Source organism: Rhinoraja longicauda, chromosome 31 (assembly GCF_053455715.1).
Source record: "Rhinoraja longicauda isolate Sanriku21f chromosome 31, sRhiLon1.1, whole genome shotgun sequence".
Lineage (NCBI taxonomy): Eukaryota > Metazoa > Chordata > Chondrichthyes > Rajiformes > Arhynchobatidae > Rhinoraja > Rhinoraja longicauda.
In genome coordinates, this window is record NC_135983.1 from 15,708,814 (window position 1) to 15,734,885 (window position 26,072).

General features: G+C 41.4%; 1 protein-coding gene across 13 annotated transcripts in view; it reads right to left on the minus strand.

The window, feature by feature from the left end:
* fnbp1b (formin binding protein 1b) overlaps window positions 1-26,072 on the minus strand; it is a 145,784-nt gene that overhangs the window by 58,010 nt on the left and 61,702 nt on the right. For all 13 annotated transcript variants that reach the window (XM_078426189.1, XM_078426201.1, XM_078426198.1 and 10 more), the window contains exons 5-7: window positions 13,833-13,895; window positions 12,323-12,427; window positions 403-531 (exon numbers count right to left, since the gene is read on the minus strand). In XM_078426189.1, the coding sequence (XP_078282315.1) occupies window positions 403-531; window positions 12,323-12,427; window positions 13,833-13,895 (297 nt within the window). The remainder of the gene's footprint in view (window positions 1-402; window positions 532-12,322; window positions 12,428-13,832; window positions 13,896-26,072) is intronic.

Genomic DNA, 26,072 nt, shown 5'->3' on the forward strand with positions numbered 1-26,072 from the left:
GATAAGACACATGGATATACGTAGGGAATAGAGGAATATGGATCACACACAGGCTGAGGAGATTAGTTTTAGCTTGTAAGCATGTTCGCACGGACGTTATGGGCCGAATTCTCTGCCTCAGAAGGCAGTGGAGGCCAGTTCTCTGAATGCATTCAAGAGAGAGCTAGATAGAGCTCTTAAGGATAGCGGAGTCAGGGGGTATGGGGAGAAGGCAGGAACGGGGCACTGATTGAGAATGATCAGCCATGATCACATTGAATGGTGGTATTGGCTCGAAGGGCCGAATGGCCTACTCCTGCACCTATTGTCTATTGTCTATTGAAAGGACTGTTCCGGTGCTGTTTTCTTCTCTGTGCTATATTATAGTCTCACGTGGGGTAAAGTAACATAATTTCAGCTTACCTGGAAAATATTTGGTATGTTTGTATAATAATGTTCATGCTGTTCCTTGTTGAAGTTCTGCAGAATGCTGCAATATTCTGCCTTGCTATCTGAAGCCATCTGGTGTCGGGTAAGGGCTTGCTGCCGAGCCTGCACAGAGATATTCACAAAGAGTCATTTGATCCACAGTGTTATACGCGAGTCTCAGATCATCTTGTTCACTGCTTCAAAAATGATATATCAGACAATAACTATCTGAAGGAACTTGCAAACCAACAAATATTCAACAGAAGGAACAAAGGATCCGTGCACATCAAAAATGCAAGCGATATTGACCGAGAAATATATGAAAAAATAAACAGTAAGGAATAAGAGGAGGTTAATCACAGGATTATACAGCTTGGAAGGCTCATTGAGTCTGACTTGCTCCACTTACAATACAATACAATATATCTTTATTGTCATTTTACAGGGTACAACGAGATTGGAAATGCACCTTCCATACGATGCAATAAATTAATTAGCGAATCAGTATAAATTTATACAACCCAGTGAAACAAATTAGAAACAGTTTAAAACAGTATAAAGTTCAAGTAGGTCTGTGCCGGTTCACTGTGCGATGTGACCATCCGGCTCAGCAGGACCGGTTCATAGCAGCTATGGCCCTGGGGATGAAGCTGTTCCTGAGTCTGGAGGTGCGGGCGTAGAAGGCCTTGTAGCGTCTGCCCGATGATAGAATTTCGAACAGACTATTGCAGGGGTGTGAGGAGTCTTTGTGAATGCTGGTGGCTTTTCTGAGGCATCGTGTGTTGTAGATGTCCTCCAAGGCTGGTAGCTGTGTTCTGATAGTCCTCTGAGCTCTGTGGACTACCCGCTGAAGAGCTCTCCTCTCTGCCTCCCTGATTAAGAGCAATCCAGCTAGTCTCACTCTCGTGCCCTCTCCCCACAAGTATGTAAATGTTTTCATGATTTTAGGAGGCCCTGCAGCAGTCGGGTGAGCGAGCAGATCGAGCGAGCAGATCGAGCGAAGCCTGCGGCAGCTGCAAGGATTGGCGGTGGAAGGAGCTGACAGCATCGTGTTGGGCCAGGCTAAGCTCTACTTCATTTGAGGAAGGACATTCTTGCGATTGAGGGAGTGCAGCGTAGATTCACCAGGTTAATTCCCGGGATGGCGGGACTGACATACGATGAAAGAATGGGTCAACTGGGCTTGTATTCGCTGGAATTTAGAAGGATGAGAGGGGATCTTATAGAAACATATTAAATTCTTAAAGGATTGGACAGACTAGATGCAGAAAAAATGTTCCCGATGTTGGGGAGTCCAGAACCAGGGGTCACAGTTTAAGAATAAGGGGTAGGCCATTTAGAACTGAGATGAGGAAAAACATCTTCACCCAGAGAGTTGTGAATCTGTGGAATTCTCTGCCACAGAAGGCAGTGGAGGCCAATTCACTGGATGTTTTCACGAGAGAGATAGATTTAGCTCTTCGGGCTAAAGAAATCAAGGGATATTGCGAAAAAAGCAGGAACAGGGTACTGATTTTAGATGATCAGCCATGATCATATTGACTGGCAGTGCTGGCTCGAAGGGTTGAATGGCCTACTCCTGCACCTATTTTTCTATGTTTCTATTGACCCAGTGCTGCCAGGACACCAGGACTTAGTGAGAAAATAAAATATTACATATCGCCTTGGGCCAAGATCGGACCTTTCAGAGACTTGGAAGTTGTAAGATGGAAGTTGCAAGATTTCTGCACACGGAAGAGAATCTATTGTCCTCATCTATAGTATAATTCTCTCTGCACTCTCTCCAAGATCTTCATTCCTTCCTGAAATGTGATGCCCAGAGGGCACATAATACTCCAGCTGCAGCTGAACAGGTATGTTGTAAAGGATCAGTGTGACCTTCTTACTCTTGTATTCTAAAATTCTATCAATTGGGCTGGGTGTCCCATACACCTTTGAATCATCTTCTCAACCTTCTCAAAAGAGATTTGAACAGACGTACGGATAGGAAGGTTTAGAGGGCAATTGGCCAAATACAGACAAATGGGCCCAGCCCAACATGCCAACTTGGTCGGCATGGACAAGATGAGTCGAAGGTCCTGGTTCATTGCTGTACAGCTCAATGATTTATTCTATTCTTCCTCACTTTCAATGACCAAATACCATACAGCTCTACCGCATGCAAATAAGCCCTTTGGCCTGCCTGTCTATGGTGACATAGAAACATAGAAAGTAGATGCAGGAGTAGGCCATTCGGCCCTTCGAGCCTGCACCGCCATTCAATATAATCATGGCTGATCATCCAACTCAATATCCTGTACCTGCCTTCTCTCCATACCCCCTGATCCCTTTAGCCACAAGGGCCACATCTAACTCCCTTTTAAATATAGCCATGAACTGGCCTCAACTACCTTCTGTGGCAGAGAATTCCACAGATTCACCACTCTGTGTGAAAAAACACTTTCTCATCTCGGTCCTAAAAGACTTCCCCCTTATCCTTAAACTGTGACCCCTTGTTCTGGACTTCCCCAACATCGGGAACAATCTTCCTGCATCTAGCCTGTCCAACCCCTTAAGAATTTTGTACGTTTCTATAAGATCCCCCCTCAATCTTCTAAATTCCAGCGAGTACAAGCCGAGTCTATCCAGTCTTTCTTCATATGAAAGTCCTGCCATCCCAGGAATCAATCTGGTGAACCTTCTCTGTACTCCCTCTATGGCAAGAATGTCTTTCCTCAGATTAGGAGACCAAAACTGTACGCAATACACCAGGTGTGGTCTCACCAATGCCCTGTACAACTGCAGTAGAACCTCCCTGTTCCTATACTCAAATCCTTTTGTTATGAATGCTAACATACCATTCGCTTGCTATGAATGCTAACATACCATTCGCTTGCTATGAATGCTAACATACCATTCGCGACAGGTTGGCACACTGGGCGAGCCCCATTTGCCTGCATTTGGCCCATATCCCCCTAAACTAAGGGTTCCCAACCTGGGGTAAATTTACCCCCAGGGGGTAATTTTGAACAAAATAATAATGTTAAAAACAGTATGTTAAAATTTCCCCTTTGTCAGTTGCTTTATTATGGTAGATGTGTAAACTCAAATTACTGAACAAAACAGGGTGGGGGTAAATTTACTTTCGAAAAGTTACCAGGGGTAAACAGGATGAAAAAGGTTGGGAACCCCTGCTCTAAACCTTGCCTGTCCATTTATTTGTCCAAATGTCTTTTAGAAGTCATAATTGTATCTGCTTCTGTAGCTTCTTCTGGCAGATACGGACTACCTTTTGAATGAACAAGTTGCCCTATGGCTCCCTCTTGAATATCTCTCCTCTCACCTGAAGCCTATGCCCTCTAGTTTTAGAATCGTCTGCCCTGAGAACAGGACCGTGAGCATTCATTTTATCCAGGCTCCTGACTGTACTACTCCCTATGGGATTGACATAAAAATCTAGTTAACACCCACATTACCACTACATTTTAAAATTATGCTCTTATTCTGTAGACTTAAATTAAGAATCTATACTTTTACAATTCACAAATGAACTGATCCCTTATTTACTAAATACGCCAGCTTCCTACACCCAGAATACCACCCTGCTTACATATTCATGTGAAATATTTTAATTTGGCAATACACTGTTTACTTGTGCAACGATCATTGTGGAACAAAAAAATAATTGACACAACTATTTGGCCGCCAGCCTAAATATCAGCTGATTACTAAATTTCACCACGACTTGTTTAGAATTACTGCTGGAGAAGCTGGATTCTGTACACTTTTACCAGAAAGCTCTGGATGCAAAATATTTCTAGCTTTACTGAAGACAGTTGGGAATAGAGTCAAGTGAGAGTCCGAGAGTCAAGAGTGAAGAAGGTTTTTTCTATGTGGACTTGCACTGTTAATTTAGAAAGCTCTAAAATTCTTTGTTTCTTCAAGAGTGCTCAATTGTCACATGCACTGGCAACAGAACAATTAAGTTCTTACTTGCTGCAGCTTAACAGGCTCATTAACACAATAATAAACAGATAAGTATACAATAATTAATAATATAAATTAATAACAGTGATACAGCGTGACCAAAATAATGCAAAACCAATGTCCACGTCTAAAAGTAGCCAAAGACACAGTCCATAGAAGATCATAGTTGCTGAGCTAACAGCAAACAGGAATCAAAGCTAAGTTCATCTTTCGCAATGAAATCAACTGGACTGTGGATTAAAACGCTTCAAGATGCTTTTTGTAGTTTAAGTAAAATTGGTCGTTGAATTCAGCTAGTTTAATGTGGCGAACCCATGTTAGGTGAAAGATCATCAGCGTGAAACACCAACTTTTACCCTCACACTCAGCTAGTCCCAGTATTTCCAATTTACATTTGAAGTGGGTTTGTGTAAGAAAATAACTGCAGATGCTGGTACAAATCGAAGGTATTTATTCACAAAATGCTGGAGTAACTCAGCAGGTCAGGCAGCATCTCAGGAGAGAAGGAATGGGTGACGTTTCGGGTCGAGACCCTTCTTCAGACTGAAGAAGGGTCTCGACCCGAAACGTCACCCATTCTTTCTCTCCTGAGATGCTGCCTGACCTGCTGAGTTACTCCAGCATTTTTTGAAGTGGGTTTTCTTTCTTAAGTGAAATCTTATTGTAACATTAAATCCATTTTTATGCCTAGCATTACAACACAGTGATAAGCATAAAATGCAAATATTTGGAAAATATTTCCCCCCAAATTATTATTTGTGCCCTGAAGCTGGTTCTGGTACAGCTGTGGAAAGACATTCTAGCCTTAGAGGGAGTACAGAGAAGGTTCACCAGATTGATCCCTGGGATGGCAGGACTTTCATACGAAGAAAGACTGGATAGACTAGGCTTATACTCGCTGGAATTTAGAAGACTGAGGGGGGATCTTATTGAAACATATAAAATTCTTAAGGGGTTGGAGAAGCTAGATGCGGGAAGATTGTTCCCGATGTTGGGGATGTCCAGAACCAGGGGTCACAGCTTAAGTATAAGGGGAAGTCTTTTAGGACCGAGATGAGAAAACATTTCTTCACACAGAGAGTGGTGAGTCTGTGGAATTCTCTGCCACAGAAGGTTGTTGAGGCCAGTTCATTGGCTATATTTAAGAGGGAGTTAGATGTGGCCCTTGTGGCTAAAGGGATCAGGGGGTATGGAGAGAAGGCAGGTACAGGTTACTGAGCTGGATGATCAGCCATGATCATATTGAATGGCGGTGCAGGCTCGAAGGGCCGAATGGCCTACTCCTGCACCTATTTTCTATGTTTCTATGTTCTCACAGAGTCAAGTTCACGAATGCTAAGTAAATGGATGTAACAAAGTCCATCAACAATACATTCTATGTTCTATTCATATGATTCACTTTAAGACCAGCAGTATTAGACTGTTTATGGTTCCTGACTTTGGATAATACATACACAATAATTTCCATTCTGACACTGAGGCACACTGAGGTCCCTAAAGAACCCTAATCAGTTAAACTGTGCTGCAAGGCAGAAAGCAATCCTTTGTTTCATCTCGAAAATAAAACCTGCGCATTACTCAGAGCTACCAGGCTCCACTCTCCTCCAACAAACCCTAATCAGACATCAACAATGCCCTGGTTAAAAACAGCAGTAAATTCAATGAGGCTCAGTTAACTTGGAAAAACAATAAGGTCATTTATGGCTGCCTACAATAAAAACACGGAGTTAGGAATGAGCTATTTAATCTAATAACAATTCTGTTTTCTTGAAAGGAAAGTTTCATTAATATCTCAAACCTGCATCTGGAGCAATTTCTGATTTTTTAAATAACGATAGATTTGTACTTTGAAGTTCACATGATGGGCCAGCCTGTAGCGAATATTTCCATACACCCTGAACTATACAAACACATGGCAAAACCTGAAAATCCAAGGCGGCAGATGGACTCAGAGGACTGAATCTTTTGCTAGATGAAACTCCATTGATTTCAAAAAGTAGAAACAAAGTAGGGCAGATGTGGTTTACACCCAAGATAGACACAAAGTGCTGGAGTAACTCAACAGGTCAGGCAGCATCTCTGGAGAAAAAGGAGGTGTAACGTTTTGGATTGGGACCCTTCTTCATACCTAGATTTCAGATTGAAGAAGGGTCCCGACCCAAAACTTCACCCAACTATTTTCTTCAGGAATGCTGCCTGACCCGCTAAGTTCCTCCAGCACTTTGTGTCTGTGCATTGCTTCCAATGTCTACAAATAAGCAGGCAAAGGTGAAGGCATGTTACTTTTGCTGTTATTATTGTCACGTTTACTGAGATACAGCAAAAAGCTTTTGTTTACTACAATCAAGTCACACACCAGTACAACAGGCAGTGCAAAGAGAACAGTACCAGAGTACGGAATATAGCGTTGTAGCATTACAGCCATGGAGAAATAAAACTTCAAGCGTTCACAGTGAGGCAAGTTGGAGAATCGCGACTGCACGCCATCTAATGGGAGGACCATCCAGTAGTCTAATAACTTCAGGGAAGAAGCTGTTCCTGAATCTGGTGGTACAGGCTTTCAAGCTTTTTAATCTTCTGCCCAACATGAGGGGGGAGAAGTGGGAATGACCAGGGCGTGAGTGGTCCATGATTATGTGGGCTCCTTTCCCAAGGCAGCATGAAGTGTAGATGGGGAAGATGTTAGGGTGGCTGGTCTGTGTGATGGGCTGGGCTATTTTGATTTATTTTAAATTATTTTTATGTGTATGTTTTTAGTTCGTTTTTTAGTTGCTGCTGTTTTCATTGATAACTTCAATTGCAACATTTTTGGGAAACATCTCTGATAAGAAACTTTTAAAAATGATTAAGTCAATGACAGGTTTGAGAGCCTGATCTAGCCTTGCCAACTGCTGCAGATATTCTGGGGAAAGGGCCTCCGAACATCATTAGAGGATGCCAGATAACATCTAGGCTACAAGACTTGACCCAGACTGCAGAGGACCAGAAAGATTAACTCTTCACAACCAGCCAAGATAAATAACGACACCAACAGTGGCCTGGTTAAAAAAACAGCAGTAAAGTCATGATTGGCAAGCTGGATCTGACCCAAAACCAGACCAAATCAACATGCAAATACACAAACAATAATTAACCTGTGATAGACACAAAATGTTGGAATAACTCAGCGGGACAGGCAGCATCTCTGGAGAGAAGGAATGGGTGACGTTTCGGGTTGAGAGGGAAATTAGAGGTATAGACGATGATATAGCGAGATATAGAACAGTTCTATATCTCTCTACATCATCGTCTAATTTCCCCTTCCTGTGACTTTCAGTCTGAAGAAGGGTCTCAACCCAAAATGTCACCCATTCCTTCTCTCCAGAGATGCTGCCTGTCCCGCTGAGTTACTCCAACATTCTGTATCTATCTTTGGTTTGAACCAGCATCTGCAGTTCCTTCCTCCCAATAGTTTACCTGTGACTGGTCGATCATATATAATAATTACTAATTAATCACCTAATTGATTGAGTTTTTTGAGGAGGTAAAAAATAAGATCCACATGGCAGGCTGCTCTGACTAGACGGGCAAGAACACTGGCTAGACCATACTTGGAGTTGAGCTTGCAGTGCCGGCTGCCACACTAAAGGATGTGTTTGCACTGGAGAGGATGCAGAGGAGATTCACCAGGGTGTTGCCTGGATTGGAGGATTTTAGTTATCGGGATCGATATTGGACAGGCTGGGCTTATTTTCCTTTTAACAAAAGAGGCGGAGGGATGACCTAATAGAGATATGTAAAATTATAAGAGGCATAGGGTAGGGTAGATAGTCAGAATCTTTTTCCCATTGAAGAGATTTTGTTTTTTAAATGCTGCCTGTCCCGCTGAGTTACTCCAGCATTTTGTGTTTATCTTAAAAAAAGATGGGTTTAAGGTGAGAAGAAATTTTTGTAAGTGTGATTTGGGAGGATTGTCATCGTCGTCCCATCCCCCCACCCCCACCCACCCACCCCCCACTCCCTCACAATACAATCTTTACATTTAACAGTAACTTAAATAGGATGCTGAACTACAGTGGCCAAATGTGATTCGTGTGGATGTACAAAAAGCTTAGCATGGACACTTTGGGCTAAAGGGCCTGTTTCTGTGCTGTACAACTCTATGACTATAATAACTCGTTTCTATTTCCAGAATTATATAATAATTTGGTATTTAAAAAATTACATTTCTTAACTGCATTCTTCAAAACTGTTACCTGGACAGATTTGATTCATAATTGATACAGGTCTCAAGACTGAAATGCCATAAACTATGAATATGTAAATGTTAAACAACATGCCTACCCCAAAAATATTAAATATAGTCTGTAAGCATTAACAAGAGTCCTCTCTCAATTTAAGTTAACTTTACATTTGAGTGTGGTCACATGGGTCTTTTCACAAAAAGAGCATTATTCAAGATATGAAATCAATGAGCAATTGAGCATTTATCAAACACTGTCCTCAGTGTTTAGTAATATTGTTCCACATTCCATGCATTATGATAACCTTATGATGTTCAGCAGCTCCACATAAATTGGCGTAGCTGCCTCTGCTTTGGTTACATGTTTCTCTGCTATATTTAAAAATGCCAATTTCTTGACTTTTTCACGTCTAAAATTTCTCATCTGTGGCTTAATATGAAGGCGTTGTTTCTGCAATCCCTTCACAGACCACAGATACAGAGAAGGACCTAAAATGAATGCAATATTAAAGTTGCAATAATACATAAACTAGCATTATTTTTAGACACATCCCTTCTAATGACATTAGGGATTCCTTTTTATCTATTATTTTCCTTTCTTACTATTAACTCTTGCTTTAATAGTTTTTATTTTAACTTTAATTTCTTCAAGGGTCCACTGCAGAGTGAGCTGTTACTTTATTTCTTGCAGGGAACTTTCAGCAGTCATGATTCGAAGATTCCTATTTTCTTCTGTCAATTCCCATCCGAAACGCTGTTTTTAGAAATCCTGTTGACATTTCCTTTTCCTCAATTCAATGCAGATATTTTTAATTGTTCTCCCATCCTTTTCCATTTTCACATCGTCTTCAACTTGTTTTGAAGATACTAAATCTGAATTGTTTCACAGTTGCACACACTAGTCATTCGTGCACAGAGTCCCACAACAAATATCATACATGACTATTTTAAGGGATCAATGTCTTCATGGACATCAAAGAGTTGCCTTTTCTTCATCTTTTAATATTTCAAAATCTTTCACACTCACCCGATAAAGCAGGTACCCGATTTGAAAACCTGCAGTTCTACCAAGTGAAACTCCAGTTGAGAGACATAAAACTGGACAGCCGGTGCTGCAGAGACGGAGAAGCACGAGGGGCCATCTGCTCATTGGTTCGAGCATGAAAAGGTTAATCAAATCTCAGGCTCAGGAACAGCAGTGCTACCACTGATTTATAGGCTAAGGTGAAAGGAGAGATATTTAAGAGGGACTTCAGGGGCAACTTTTTCTCCCAGAGGGTAATCTATATCTGGAATAAGCTTTCAGACAAAGATATACAAGTGGATACAATTATGACTTTTAAAAGACATTTAGACAGAATATATGGAAAGGAAGGCCATGGTCCAAATGCAAGCAAACTGCACTAGCCCAGTGTGCAAAATTGGTTGGCATGTACAAGGTGGATCAAATGGCCTATTTCTGTGCAGGGCAGCTCTATGACGTTATGTTTAGATTTTCAGGAATAGACAATAGACAATAGGTGCAGAAATAGGCCATTCGGCCCTTCGAGCCAGCACCGCCATTCAATCTGATCATGGCTGATCATTCTCAATCAGTACCCCGTTCCTGCCTTCTCCCCATACCCACTGACTCCGCTATCCTTAAGCGCTTTATCTAGATGAAGAAATATGCGTTTAGTGCAGAAAATGGCACTAAAGTGAAAGGTCAACAGGTGAAAGGAAAATGAGGTGCTGTTCCGCCAGTTTACACGTGGCCTCACTCTGGCAATGGAGGAGGCCCGGGACAGAAAGGTCAATGTGTGAATGGGAAGGCAAGTTAAAATGGTTGGCCACCAGGGGATCCAGCAGGCTTTGGCAGATCGAGCACAAGTATTTGGTGAAACGGTCACCTAGTCTATCCTTGATCTGTAACACTTTTAAGAGATGCAGGCTAACGTTAATTACAACCAAACATTCATTTTATTGGCTCCCAACTGATGAGTCCAACCACAAACAGGATCCTGAAGTTGGCAGCGTTATAACTAACAGATGTCCATTATCAGGGGATATACTGTATTTGGGCACTGTATCTTAAAGCACCATCCACAAACATGTTTCCAATAACCCACACTTTTCTTTGCTTTGTAAACTTGGGAAAGGCAACAATAACAGCTTCTCAGCTTTAAAAATGGTGACATCACCCTAACTATAATTTTATTCAAAGTAATTATCAGAACTATACACTTAATGAGACATACTCCAACTGCTACAATTGCAAATGTGTCTCTTTCACACCCATTTCGGATAGTGAGGAAGATAGTCCAACAGTCAACATCTAGGACAGGGTTGAGAGTTGGACAGGAAAAGAGTTTAATTCCTGCCAATTGCTGGAATAAAGATTAGCCACTGAGCACTTTCCATCCGTGGACATTTGCCCATAGCAGGGTTACAATACAAGCCAAAGACAATCTGAGATCCAAGCTATATTATGGTAGTGAAATCATTCCCAGAACACCATTACTCCAACATTAATTATTTGAATCGAGAGGTTGCATCAGTCAATCAATTCCAGTCATTAATCAGTCAGAAAAAAGTCCAGCTAAATATGAAAATAATATTTCAATGATTTAATTCAATAACATTTCAATGGATTCATTTCTCTTTTGGATAATTGCAAATAATCTTTTTTTTAAAGCCAAACATAGTGATACTAACCCTAAATATGAACAACAGACTTAAGAAGATTGTGGTGACTAATTTGATGAGAAGTCATTGGTTTGCTGGATCATTTGCTAAATCATTTCTCTGTATACAGGCTGAATGGAAAAACATTAGATTTATTTCCCTGTAGGACACAAGTGACCCAGATAGGGCTTTAAGTGAACCCTGAACCTCATGGGCACTTTTTGACATTTATTCAAGATTTTTATTCAATTAATCATTTACTTTAAACTCCTAAATTGAATTGTCCTGGTGAACCATTAGTTCTGTCCAGAAGTCATACAATACTGAAACAAGCCCTTTGTCCCAACTCGACAATGCCGACCAAGATGCCCTCTCTAAGCAAGTCCCATTTGCCTGCTTTTGACTCATATCCCTCTAATCCTTTCCTATCCATCAACCAGTCCAATCTTCTAAACCCAATATATACCCACCACCCTCTATGTTGAAAAACAAAATGTCCGTCACGTTCCTATGAAATCTTTTCCCTTTCACCACAAACCTATGATCTCTAATTCTTGATTCCCCTCTCCAGAAAAAAAAACACCGTGCATTGACTGTCTATTCTCCTCGTGATTTTATTCACCTCTATGAGATCACCCCTCAGCCTCCTGTGCTCAAAACAATACGAGTGGTCCTCTTGTATTACTTTTATTAAGTTCACAACATGAACTTATCCTATCCCAACTGTCAAATAGCAAAAGTACATTTCCATCAAACTTCTTGTGGTCTCAAAAGTGCAACATTCAGTTAAACCAATAAAACAAATTAATAGTCATGTCAAGAGTGCTCAATTGTTAATGGAACAACAAAGTTCTTGCTTGCTGCAGCTTAAGAGAATTGCTAATGCAATTATGCAATAAATATATAATAATCAATAATGCAATAAGTTCATAATTATAGTATTAGGTGACCAGAATAATGTAAAACCAAAGTCCGCAGCGCAACCAATGACACAGTACATTAAAGGACGTTGCTGAGTCATCAACCCATCTTCCAACTGTGTATTAGATACTTCCTACATACCTTCTCCACATCAGCCTTTGTTACATTCACGTCAGAATCCATCTTCTCAAAATGTTGCTGTGCTCGCTCCGCTTCTTTGCAATCTCTCTCAAATCTTCGCTTGCTCTGTTATTGAACGGGAATTTGCAAAGGGAAACAAGTAGAGCACTATCAGTTTTTAAACAATGCGTGTGGAACAAAATAGACGAAAGGAAAAACAAAGCGTTATTCTGATTTGCACGTACTCTATGTTTTGTGCTTCTTATAGAGAAAAAACGCCAAATTGAAATCTAGTCTGAAGACAGGTCCCGACCCAAATGCTGTCCACTCCCTCCACAGATGCTGTCTGAACTGCTGAGTTCCTCCAGCACTCCTACAGTGTTTGCTCAAGATTCGAGCATCAGAAGTCTCGTGTCTGCATCTTATCATTCACATGATTAGGTCTCACCGTGCTTTCCTGCTTTCCTCAGTGAACTGCAGTTTATGGACTGTCTGGATGGTAACGGTAGAGTGAGGCATCTACGGGGGTGTAGATTTCAAATACTATTGTTAGTCTGCAATATTTCCAGTTTTGAGCTGCCAGGTTTGTTTTACTCTCGTTAGTGTGTTTGAAGCGCTAAACGTAATGGAGGACGCCATCGCCGTGAGGGTGGGACTTCATCTCCCTAAGCAGTGGACACTTTCACCAATACATCCATGACAGATTAGTAAGGATTATCCAGACCAGCAGCAATGTCCCGATGAGTTTCAGAAGTTGGGGTAGATGTGGTGGAGGATGAGAAGTGCCCCTCCCAGAGTGCAATTTATGCCCTTGCTGCCTCCTGCTTTTCTTCCAAACCTTGTCCGATGTGGAAGATTCATAAGTGAAGAAAGAAATTATTTGGTGATGAGGACGATTCCTTCTCCATGTTTGACCTGTGCTGTGATTTCTCATGGGGTCAGTAATCAACATTGATCATAGCTACTTCCTGCTGCCTTCATACCCCTGCCCCCCAGATGGCATTTCCTACCAGTGGAACAGGATATAACCAAGCATCACCTCGGCAAGTCTGACCAACTTAACTGAATCTTTTGAGAAAGAAATAAAGTTAGCCAAAGAGAGTGCAGCATTTCATTTGGGGTGCGTGGCTGTTAGCAAGACATTACATTGACTGAAAAGCTGTTTCATGTGGGATTAGAGGTCTGCATTAGGTTCTTTGCTCCTTTGATATTAACAGTGAGTGATTTAGACTATCATATTGATATGATTAATACATTTGCAACAGAAACAAAAGTTGCTGATCCAACTGGCAAATTGAGGAGAGCAGCTGTAAATGATACAAGAAGATAACAATGGATGGTGAGAGGGTCAAATGTGACAAATAAAATGTAATAAGGAGACATGACAGATGGTGCATTTACAGAGACTTACATTTGAGGTACTAGTATGAAATAAATGAACAAATTTGTGAACAGTTATAATTTGGAAAGGGGTGCTATTCAGTAACGAGAGGTAGAATAAATTAAGCATTGAATGTTGGACCAAACTTACTGCTTCGAGTTGTTTCCAACAGCTTTCTATGTGCTGCTGCGCTCTGCGCCCTTCCTGGAAATGCTGGAAGAGAAATAGACAAATTAAGTTCTGCAAATAGATACTGTTTTCATTCCTGTCTGAGATTCTTCTTCGATGCAAAATCATCTTATCGTCAAAGGTGAAACACTATTTCAAATAATTTACTGCCACTGAGAATTCATGAGATATAATTTTTTTAGTTTAACAGTTTAATACTAATTAGATACATTGGTTGATACATTTTGATGATAATTAACGGCTGATTTCTTGAACATCTTTCACCCATCACATGATAAATGTCAGGAAATCACAAATAGCCAGAAATTTAATTTCAAAATACTCTCTGTTTTACAAGATAAGGTCAGTTCAAAATGAGTGTTAATGAGCCCAATGAAGGATTGTGCAGTGTAGCAACAGGCCCTTTGGCCCACCATAATGGGCTAGTCCCATTTGGGTGCATATCCTTCTAAACCTTTCCTATCCACACATCTGTCCAAATATTTTTTCAAATTGTAATTGTATCCACTTCTATAGCTTCCTCTGGCACCTCATTCCATATAGGGACTACCCTCCGAGTGAAAAAGTTGCCAGAGATCCCTTTTAAATCCCTCTCCTCTCACCCTCTAGTTTAGAATTCAGCACCAAGGGAAAAAGACTGAGCATTCACATTATCCATGCCCCTCATGATCTTGCCCAGAGCAGGGGAATCGAGGACCAGAGGACATAGGTTCCAGGTGAAGGGGAAAAGTTTTAATAGGAATCTGAGGGGTAACCTTTTCACACAAAGGGTGGTGAGTGTATGGAACAAGCTGCCCGAGGAGGTAGTTGAGGCTGGGACTATCCCAACATTTAAGAAACTGTTTGACTGGTTCATGGATAGGGCAGGTTTGGCTGCCTGCACTTGGTCCATATCCCTCCATATCCATATTGGAGGGATTTTGACCAAGCGCAGGCAGGTGGGAGTAGTGTAGCTGGGACATGTTGGCTGGTGTGGGCAAGTTGGGCCGAAGTGCCTGTTTCCACACTGTATCACTCTATGGCTCTATGACCTCAATACGCTGCAAAGAAAAAAAAAACCTTTCTCTACAATACAAGTCCTCAGGTCCAGGTAACATCAGGCATTGAATGCTGGCGTCACTAGTGTACAAGAAGAAATCTCACATTTACTCTCCTCATCCTGCCAAGGGAGGACATTGAGAATGGAGGCACAAGAAACTGCAGATGCTGGAATCTTGACAAAACAAAAGTGCTGGAGGAACTCAGTCAGGCAGCATCTGTGGAGGAATGGCCAGACTACATTTTGGGTTAGGAAATGGGTCAGCGTTTCAAAGAAGGATCTCGACCCGAAATGTCATCCGTCCAATTCCCTTCACAGATGCTGCCTGACCCATTAAGCACTGTATAAAAAAAATTGTAATAGTTTTTAGTTTCAAATAAATTTAAGGTAAAATTCAAGATTTGAAATTGATCAACACTGAAAGTAGGAGGCTTAATTATTATCTTCAGCTAATTTGATGAAAGCTTTCAAGTCAGATTTTGGAAAACCAGCCTTGGAAAGATTCCTCCCCACCTCCCCTCTCCAACTGCAACCATAGAACAATGTGGTCACTAGTGTACAAGAAGAAAGCTCACATTTACTCTCCTCCTCCGTTATTAGTTCAGTTCCTAATTAGTCTGAAGAAGGGTCTCGACCCGAAACGTCACCCATTCCTTCTCTCCCGAGATGCTGCCTGACCTGCTGAGTTACTCCAGCATTTTGTGAATAAATCAGTTCCTAATTAGTTCCTAATTCAGAGCAGATTGAGAATGGAGACACAAGGAACAGTAGATGCTGGAATCTTGAGCAAAACACAAAGTCCAGGAGGAACTTAACAGGTCAGGCAGCATTTGTGGAGGTGATGGATCGACTACATTTTTGGGTTGGGTCCTTTCTAGTCTTTTGAGAGTAGGAGCTAGAAAGCTGGAAAAGTACGACAGGTGAAGAGCTGGCAAGTGATAGGTAGATACAGGTTACTGGCAGATGGGGAGAGTAAATGACATAGCCGAGAGGTGAAAAAGAGACAAAAAGGTGGCAAATAAAGACAGAAGAGCGAAATGTAAAACCAGGAAGGAAGGATATTGGTGGAAGGGGCAGATTGAGAGTCAAAGTTAAAACCTTTTGTGGGTGCACAGTGCAATTACTTCATTCAACAAAAATGACAAAAATTAAAGCCTATGTTAGTTTATTCCAAAAAGGCCAGGCATGCATGCATTTATCCCAGGTTACTTTACAAAGTACTCCTTGGAATTTAAAAATGAAGGAATTTTCAGGAAGTTCAACAATTAAATTTAGTTAATTGGAAGGAATGGCACACAATATAATGGCCAGTGGTGCAATAAGTCTGGGATTTCTTTTCATCTCAGTTAGTGCAACAATTAACTATGCAATGGAAAGTGTGGCGTCAACAGTTTCTCCATTTGTAGAGTGCGTGACAACCCACAGTGGAGGTGGTCGGCTCTGCAGGAAACCATTAACGGGTGCTTGGTGCTGACAAACGGCATACTAACTACTCAAAGACTTTGCTTCCATGGAAGCCTCACAACGACCTTGCCCGTAAGCATTTATTTTAAAATTACACTTCTATTGTCATTTTACGCCAATTGTTCGATTTCGATGTCCAAACAATCAACGCTGGGGTTGACAGACCTTTATGCAATTAAAGTTGATGACAGAGGACCATTGTGTTCTCATCCTGCATGGCAACCCGTGAAAGAGTTCTATGGATGCAGTAATTTAACTGCAAGCAAAAGGCCATCAAAAATCTGCAGAGAAAATTCTGCTCTCACTTCCTGGCTTCCTTCAGTGCAGAATTCACGAAGTTGTCATAGATTCATACTGCACCGAAACAGGCCCTTTAGCCCAACTCGTCCAAGCCAATCAAGATGCCCAAAGGTAGCCCCATTTGCCCACATTTACACAATATTCCGCTAAACCTTTTCTATCCATGTACCCACCCAAGTGTCTTTTAAATGTATTTTTAAATGTGGACAATTATAATACCTTCCAAGACACATTGCAAAAGTAACTTTGCTGGGATTTTTCAAAGCTACAATATTGAAATGCCTGAATAAAATGTTGGAAAACTCAACCTTTGTTGATTATTTCCAACACTTTTGACCTGACTTGACTTCTGCATTCTACTTCTACACTGACTTCTCCTTCTACATCAGCCAATATTAAAGACCTACACCACCGTGGCCACACTCTTATCTCACTACTACCATTGGGAAGCAGATGCAGAAGCCTTAGAACCGTGACCACCAGGTTCAAGAACAGCTTCTTCCCAGCATCCATCAATCTCTTGGACACTGTACAACACTAACCACTAATGACTGAGATCTTCACTGGACCAGATTTTTGGTTGCAATATGGATTTTGGGTTTGCACTATTGTGGTTACCTAGTATTGTGGTTATTAATTTATTGTTTTATTGATTATTATATATTTATCTGTGTTATTGCATTAATAGGCTTTTAAGCTGCCACTGAACAATTGATGAAAAAGGCATATACAAACATATACAGCAATTATGTCTCTGTTGCAAAAAGATTTGAGATAAATCTTGAGATAGCAGTAGCCCAAGCAAACTGTTGGCGTCAAGACCAGCTATTGAGAGATTCGATGCAGGTCTGTGGGAAAATGGACGAGCTGTGTTATCTCAGTATGGAGCCAACTGGCCAGATGAAGTCTTGTGTGCCGTGCCAGCGCTGCCGTAGGGAGGAGCCAGCGCTGCCGTCGCAGCTGCGGCTTGCCTGCAGTCCGTCTGTCTTTTGTGTTTTTTGTTGTTTTTGTCTCAATTGTAGTGTTAATATGATGTAGTGTTGTATGTTATGTTTTGGGGGGGGGTGGGAGGGAACGGGAACTGTAACTGTAACATTCTCCAGAACGGAGACGCGACCTTTGTTCTGTGCCGTGTCTCCGTTCCCGTTGCGGCCTACCACCGGCCATGCACCTGGGACCACCTGGGGCTCTGGTTCGCAGAGCCCGCGGTCCGGACTCACCACCTGCGGCGCTGGCTGCCTGCGAATGCTGCGGGAACGGCTGCGACTCGTCTCCGGAGGCTCCGGCGCGGGCCGCGTGGACGTCAGAAGCCCGCAGGCCCCTGGATGGGGGCCGACATCGGGAGCTCCGGCAGCGGCAGAGGCAACGTGTTCGCCCGCCCCGAATCGCGGGGCTTGGGTCGGCCCGCCACGGACCTTTCACCATTCGGCGCGGCCTGGAATAGGCCGTGGGATTTTTTTTCACCGCCCGGCGGGGGCTTCAATGTCGGGAGCCCCGACCGCCCCGACGTGGCAACTCCAACAGCCTGACCGCGGGACAAGACGGCAGGGAAGTGAAAAAGACATTCTGGCCTTCCATCACAGTGAGGAGGGACTGGAGGAGACTCACTGTGATGGATGTTTCTTTTTGTTTGGTGTTAGTTGTGATTGTATGTGTTATTGCATTTTTATTGATTAATCTTATTGGTCTTATTGTTCAACTGCGGGTAATGTTTCATTTTACTACACATTTATGTGTATGTAACAAATAAACGACTATTGACTATTGACTATTGAAGATCAAGAGTTTTTGCGGCAAGGAATAATGCACTGTACTCTCTTCAAAGTCACCATGTGCCCTTCCTATAAATTTGTTTTTGAGTTGTCATAGTAGCTGATATTCTTCTTGAGCATCTGAAGCATCTTAGAACAACGGTTCTTGATATTAAATAAGCTATATGAATGCAATGTAAAAAGTTCTTAGAGTCAGGTGTAAATTGATTTGAACGTAATGAAATTATTTGAACATAATAACTAATTGTTTTAATGTGATTAAACAGACAGAAAATCGTTCTCCAACTGACATAGCAGAGTTGCAAGGGTGTTTATGCAAAGATTCCAATATTATCTGTTATATAGACTCTGCCTCGGATTGCCACTACAACAATGCTATCTGACCAGTTTCTCTATAGTAGGCACCATCAGGATATTGGTGGTGGAGAAACTTAGCATTGCAACATCAATGATGTTTAGATGGCCCTTGTCGAAACTCATTTCCACCCACAACTTGTGAAGCAAGAATAGTAACAGTCACGCAGAACATATACCTAGTTTTCTAATCATTGAGTACATGGTTACAGCTTCAATCAGAGGAACTGAACCAACTTCACAGTAAGGAAATATCTGGAGTTATCCGACCCAGATTACCACCTGGAAAACACCTGGATCTCCATCTTGGGGCTGGGATAAATGATCTTCAGCAACTAAATCCATTTTTGTACCAATTTCCAAATTAAAATGCTGGTGGCATTGTTATAAACTCCATTTATACATTGATCTGTCTGTAGAAATATGAATGACCAGAAACTTAATCCGTCCATTCCCTCCACAAGTGCTGCCTGATCCACTGAGTTTCTCCTGCAGTTTGTACTTTGCTCCTTTAATAAATAGAATGATTCACTCTGCTTAAAGATACTTCTGAAATAAAATAGTACACACGAGAGGGAGAGATGATGAGCAGGATTTATTCTGCACGACAGGAGTTGGAATATATTGGACTGGACGGTAGGTTTGAAGCCAGTCAGGACAACACTGGAGAAAGGATACCAACCTGAAACTGTTATTCAGCAAAACAATCTCTCAAATAAACAATGATGCAACTTAGCTATCATTATATAAACATGACTTTTAAAATTTACTTTATCTACTTCATCTGATTAACATCTAAAATGGCTGAACCTTTCCATGAACCATCAACACCAATCAAGGACCGATTACCGATAAATAATTTATTGTATCATAGATCAATACATTTTAATTTGTGTATATTTATTTGGGCCTTTTAAGCTGCTGTACGTAAGAGTTTCATTATCCCATTGCCAGTACATGTGCCAATTAAACATTCTTGACGATCAATCTTTCAAAGACACAACTTGGTGTCAAATGCTCAGCACTATTTATAGTCACTGATTTGTTGTTATCGCAATAACTTTGTCCAAACTTTAAGGGCATTGGAGTGCCATGCACACACTGTTCTAGCAAGTACTCATCAGAACCGCATGCTGTGATTGAAGGCAAGACACAGCTGCCTTCACTGCTGCTCTGTGAGAAATGAAGCTGTTGTGATTGTTGGACAGACTTTAGAAAGAGAAATTTAATCTTAAATTCAATAAGATGATATATTACAAATAGGCAATTCTGAGTTATGATATCTTTCCATAAAACACTGAAGTATTTCAGCATAAAGAATACAATAAAAATGACATTTAAGTCCCAGCACGTAGACACAAGAAGCCATAAATGCTACAAACAAAAATCAGCTACATGTAGAAGCACACAAAGATATCATCTATCATAAACAGCGAGACATGTTATGTGGGAGCTGGCAGTTTTTTTTTGTTTCCGTTTGCTATAGCTGGAAAATCACCTTCAATTCACTGATGAATAAAAATTTCCAGTCCTGCCTGAAAAACAATAAAAATACTCTGGACCAGGAGCATTTATAAACAGGAATGTTACTAAGTATTGCATATAACAGAAATAAAATGTAAATGCAATAAACTACTCAAAGTGTTCACCTGGTGCATTTTAAAAACTGTTGAAAGTTTTTGCATCAATCAACCTGCTTGGCCACAAAGTTCAAACAGCATTATCCTTGGGTATTTTTGTTTAACCTCTTAACTTCTCTCTAATTTTTCTATCACCTTAAATCTATGACCCCTGATTACTGATTTAACGGCTGAAGGAACATCGGAATTCTCACAGAACACAACATAGGAAAAGGCCCTTCAGCCCTCAATGTTCATGCCACACATAATGCCAAGATAAACTAATCTCAAAATAAACTAATCCATACACCTTAATTCCCCTGCATATCGATATATATCTATCTAAAAGCCTCTTAAACATCCCTTTTGTACCAGGTTCCACCACCACCTCTGGCAGCGTGTTCCAGACACTCACCACTCTCTGCGTAAAACAAATTTCCCCGCATGTCTCCTTTAAACTTTGCCTCACCTTAAAGTTATGCACTTTATAATTTTATCATGTCTCTTCTCAACCTTCGGCATTCCAGAGAAAACAACCCAAATCTGTCCAACCTGTCCTTATGGCTAATATCATTCCTATTTATTCTACTTTGTACTTCCAAATATTAACTTTTTTTTACACACCCCAAACTTCCATTTTCTCAAGAAACCATCTCTAGCCTGGCTGCTCATTCCTCATTACATGCATTTATACATAAACATATGAATTAGGTGCAGGACTCTGACACTTTGGGCCTAAAATCTGCTTTGGGATTCACTAAGATCCCAATTGATCGGGACATAACCTCAACATCAAATGCATTCCCACCCGCAGTAAACCTTACAACGCCTATTTATTGAGTATCCATGCACATCTGCTTTAAAAATATTTAAGGATGCTGTTTTCACTGCCCTTTGATGAACAGAGCTTGAATATCCATATCCCTTTGAGGACAAAAAACTTCAGTGCTCTCATTAGTGGTCAGGCAATTGTTTTTGAACAGTGACCCCAGCTCTCTATTCTCCCACAAGAGAAAGCATCCTCCCCAGATTTACCCTGTCAAGACTTTTTACAATCTTATACACTTCAATCAAGACACCTCTCACTCTTCTGAATTCCAACAGATACAAGCCTAACCTATCCAACTGTTCCTCATGAGACAACCTATCCAGTCCAGGTGAAAGTCCAGTAAACCTTATAATAAACTGCTGCCAAAATGTTTACATCCATTTTTGAAAAGAGCAAAATGACAAAATCAATAGAATCCAGAGTACTCCAGACGTGGTCACAACAGTATCCCAGAGAATTAGAGGAGAAGAGCCTTATTTTTGTATTCATGCAATGAACAATAATGTTCTGCAAGCAGCCCTAATTAGTAATAATTTGGAAGCTGGAAAATAAATGTATTTTCTCTGAAGATATGCCCCACGGCCTTGTGTATTTTAATGCTTCAACCTACACATTTAACAAAATCACACGAGTGGCATTTCTAAAATACCTGCTTGATCATCTGATCCCCTGTGATCCTTCGCTGCTCACTAATGCCTTTTGTGAACCATGCATAGGAAGCCCACATCTCTGTGCATATCAGAGTTCTGCATGCTCTTACCATTTCTGGATAAGAGGGGGTTTGTCCCCTTGTTAAATAATAATATATTCCTTTATTCGTCCCACATCGGGGAAATTTACAGTGTTACAGCAGCAAAGTGGATAGCAAGACATTATAAATAAAAGTAAAGACAAGAATAAATTGTCATCAGTTTTCTGGGTGTTCTTAACTGTTACTGTTGACTCGTCTGCTGGGAGCAGTGCTGGTTGTGCAGTCTCACAGCAGCGGGAAGGAAGGACCTCCTATATCACTCCTTCACGCACTTGGGGTGAAGGAGTCTGTCACTGAAGGAGCTACTCAGTGCAGTGACCGTGTCCTGCATGGGGTGGGAGTTGTTGTCCAGCAGCGATGTTAACTTTGCCATCATCCTCCTCGCTCCCACCACCTGCACTGAGTTGAGGGGGCAACCCAGGACAGAGCTAGCCTTCCTGACCAGCTTGTCGAGTCTCTTCCCTTCCGCCACTGAGATGCTGCTGCTCCAGCAGACCACTCCTGGAAAATGGCTGATGCAACCACCGTGTTGTAGAAGGTCCTTAGCAGTGCCCCCTGCACTCTAAAGGACACGAGTCTCCTTAGCAGATAAAGTCTGCTCTGGCCCATTCTGTATAGTGCATCGGTGTTTTCTGTCCAGTCCAATTTATTGAGGTAGACACCCAGGTACTTATAAGAATCCACCCTCTCGATGTCCATTTGCTGGATGTCGGGGGGACCTGGCTGCGCCTGCGGAAATCTACCACCATCTCCCTGGTTTTCCCCGCGTTGATCTGGAGGCGGTTCCGCTGGTACCAGTCCACAAACTCCTTGATCAGTTCTCTGTACGCCCTGTCATCGTCACCTGCGATGAGGCCGACGATGGCAGAGTTGTCAGAGAACTTCTGTAGACAGGAGTCTGCAGAGCTGTTCCTGAAGTCCGCAGTGTACAGGGTGAAGAAGAATGGAGCTAGCACTGTAAAATAGATAACTTCACATTTTCAATCATATACTCATTTGCCTACTCTTTGCCTATTCAATAAGCCTATCGATAACCCTCTGGACTTTCTTTATTGTCATCTTTAGAATTTGCTTCCCTACTTGTAGAGTCATAGTGCTGTACGACATGGTAAGAGACCCTTCAGTCCATCTTGTCCATGCTGACCAAGTCAGCTTACTGGGCTCGTCTCATTTATCTGCATTTGGTCCATATCCCTCTAAACTCTTGCTATTCATATATCTGTCCAAATTGTCCTATAAAAGCCGTAATTGTAGCAGCTTCCAAAGCAGCTCATTCCAGCTATGGACGACCCTCCAAATGGAAATTGTTGCCCCCGAGGTCCCTCTTCAATCTCTCCTCTCTCATTTGAAGCATATGCCCTCTAGTTTTAGTGTCCTCTACCCGAGGAAAAATACTGAGTGTTCACCTTATCTTTGTGCCGTGGACACATTTAGAACTGTATCTTCAGTGATTTAATCCTGGTTATTTATATATACTGTTAAGGTTTGAAGACTGCAGTCACAGCTCAGTACATCCGGCCGTTCAGGACAAAGTACATTTATGCCCATTTTCCATTTCATACTCGCCAGCAAACCTCCTCTCTAGTCCAAGATGACAGTTCCTTCACCATAGGTTCTTTGGAAAAAGTTGTTGATAAATGTAACTTAATTTTTCATTGATCTGCATACCAGCACCTTTTCGGCTACAAACAGAAAAAGCACTGGAAAGGACTGAAGAAACATTCCATTCATCCAATGTGTAATTGATGTCAAGGTATACAGATTTGGTAGAACACAGCAAATACATTCAAATCAACAGTATTTTTTAACAGAAACCAACAAGGAAAAAAAATTGTGGTAAAAATTATGGCAAATCTCACGTAAATAGCACATTGATCAAAAACTTAATTGCACCAGGTACATACAGACTTTCAGTACAAGAGCAAATGCCTCACTTCCTGGCTCCCCAAAGTCTTTCAATCATTCACAAGGCTTGAGTCAGCAGTGCAGTAGAATGCCCTCCATTCACTTGTTTGGGTGCAACTTTTAATAGCACTCAAGCAGATCAACACTATCGAATAATAGAATCATACAGCACAGAAATGGGCCATGCTGACCAAGGTAGGTGCTCCATCACAGCTAGCCCCATTTGCCCAGATCCCTCTAAACCTTTCCTATCCATGTACCTGTCCAAATATTTTTAAAATGCCATTTTTCTTAATCAGTACATGGTACATTACTTGAACTGCATAATCCCACTATGCCTCATATTCGCTCATTGGACCTGCAGCACACTATGACTGCCCTGCGTACCACCTATAAATGCACTGGAGCAACTCGCTAGGCTTTTCTCAATCTATTTCCAAAACTTAAAATCATTATCATCCATAAGAACAAAGGCAGCTAGCACAAGGAAAGTCGATCAATTACAAATTCACCTCAGAAAATGCTCAAGTAACTCGGGGGGGGGGGGTCAGGCAGTATCACTGGAGAACTTGGATAGGTGATGTTTTGGGTCCCTCTTCGGACTCTTAAGATTTGTTTCTACAAATTCACCTCCTAAGCTTCTCACCAGCTGTAAATATACTTGCATTTCTTCATCAATCCCAAGGCATGATCGTGTAAACCACAGCCAATAACCTTGTGGAAATGCTACTACCAGACTGTTTCACTACTATCTACCAGCACAAGAGAAGGGCGATAAATGTTGACCTTGCCTCCAACATTCAAACCACACAATAACAAATAAATAGGAAAGAGCTGAATATATCTGAAAAGTCTAATTTAGAATAAGATAATGTTTGGGTATACAAACATGCCCACTGTTGTAAACTCAATTGTTTTTTAATGAAACCACAAAGTGGTGCATTGATATTAAAGGAAAACACACCGTATTATCCATTAAACAGTATATCCTATACAAAACATGTTCATTTAAAATAGCTTGCAGGACCTATTTTTGACAGGACCAAACATGTACAATTGTGGTCATGAAAATAATCCCTGCAGTGACAATGCAAACGGTTGAGCCTGCAGGGCATTTCCCACAGCTCTGTTCTGCATTTCACAGGTTTTACATTCCTCTACCCAGGTCTCTCCCTCACGGCCAGTATTAATTTTAGTTTTAGTTTCGTTTATTGTCATGTGTACCGAGTTACAGTGAAAACCTTTTTGATGCGTGCTAGCCAGTCAACGGAAAGACTATACATGATTACATTCAAGACTTCCGCAGTGTACAATCATTTAACCAACTGCCCTCACCTAAAGCATCCCTGGTCTCAAGCCCATCAAAAATGGTCCCTTCAACCTATTCATCCCACCACCATTACCTCTGCTACTTAAAAGTAAACGGTTTTCATTTCTCCAGTTCTGGAACATTAACTCTATTTCTCTCTCCACAGATGCTGTCCAGTCTGCTGAGTACTTCCAGCATTTTCTGTTCTGTTTAATTTCCCAACATTGCAGTTTAAAAAAAAAATCCCCTGTACTAGATAGATCTGGTTGGCAATTGACAAATATTCCAATTGGAACCATTTGAATTCATCATTTGAAACAGCAATACATCCCTGACGTTGGCACTTATGTTACCAAATCATGGAAACACAGTACAGAATCAGGACCTTCTACCCATTTACTCCACACCAATCCTGATAGCAATCTATTCTAATTCCCCCCCACTCCGCCCCATGCTCACATTAGGTCTGTCTCTCTTTGTTCCTTTCCTATCTAAAAAACTGTCGAAATGCCTTTGAAACTGCTCAGACAGTTCACTCCAGATATTCATTATCCTCTATATGAAAACTCACCCCTCAGGTTTTCATTAAATTTCTCCCCTCTCACCTTAATGCCTTCTATTTTGAGATTCCCCTGACCTGTGAACAAGACCGACTATCTATACTATCCAAGCCCCTCATCATTTTATAAACCCCGATAAGGACACCCCTCATCCTCCCACGTTCCAGTGAGAGTAAATCCAACCCATCCTGTCTCCCCATATAACTAGAGCCTTCTATTCCAGGCAACGTTCTGGTGAATTTCTTCTGCTGTCTATCTGCTATCACATCCTTCCGGTACTGTGGTTGGTGGAAATGGAG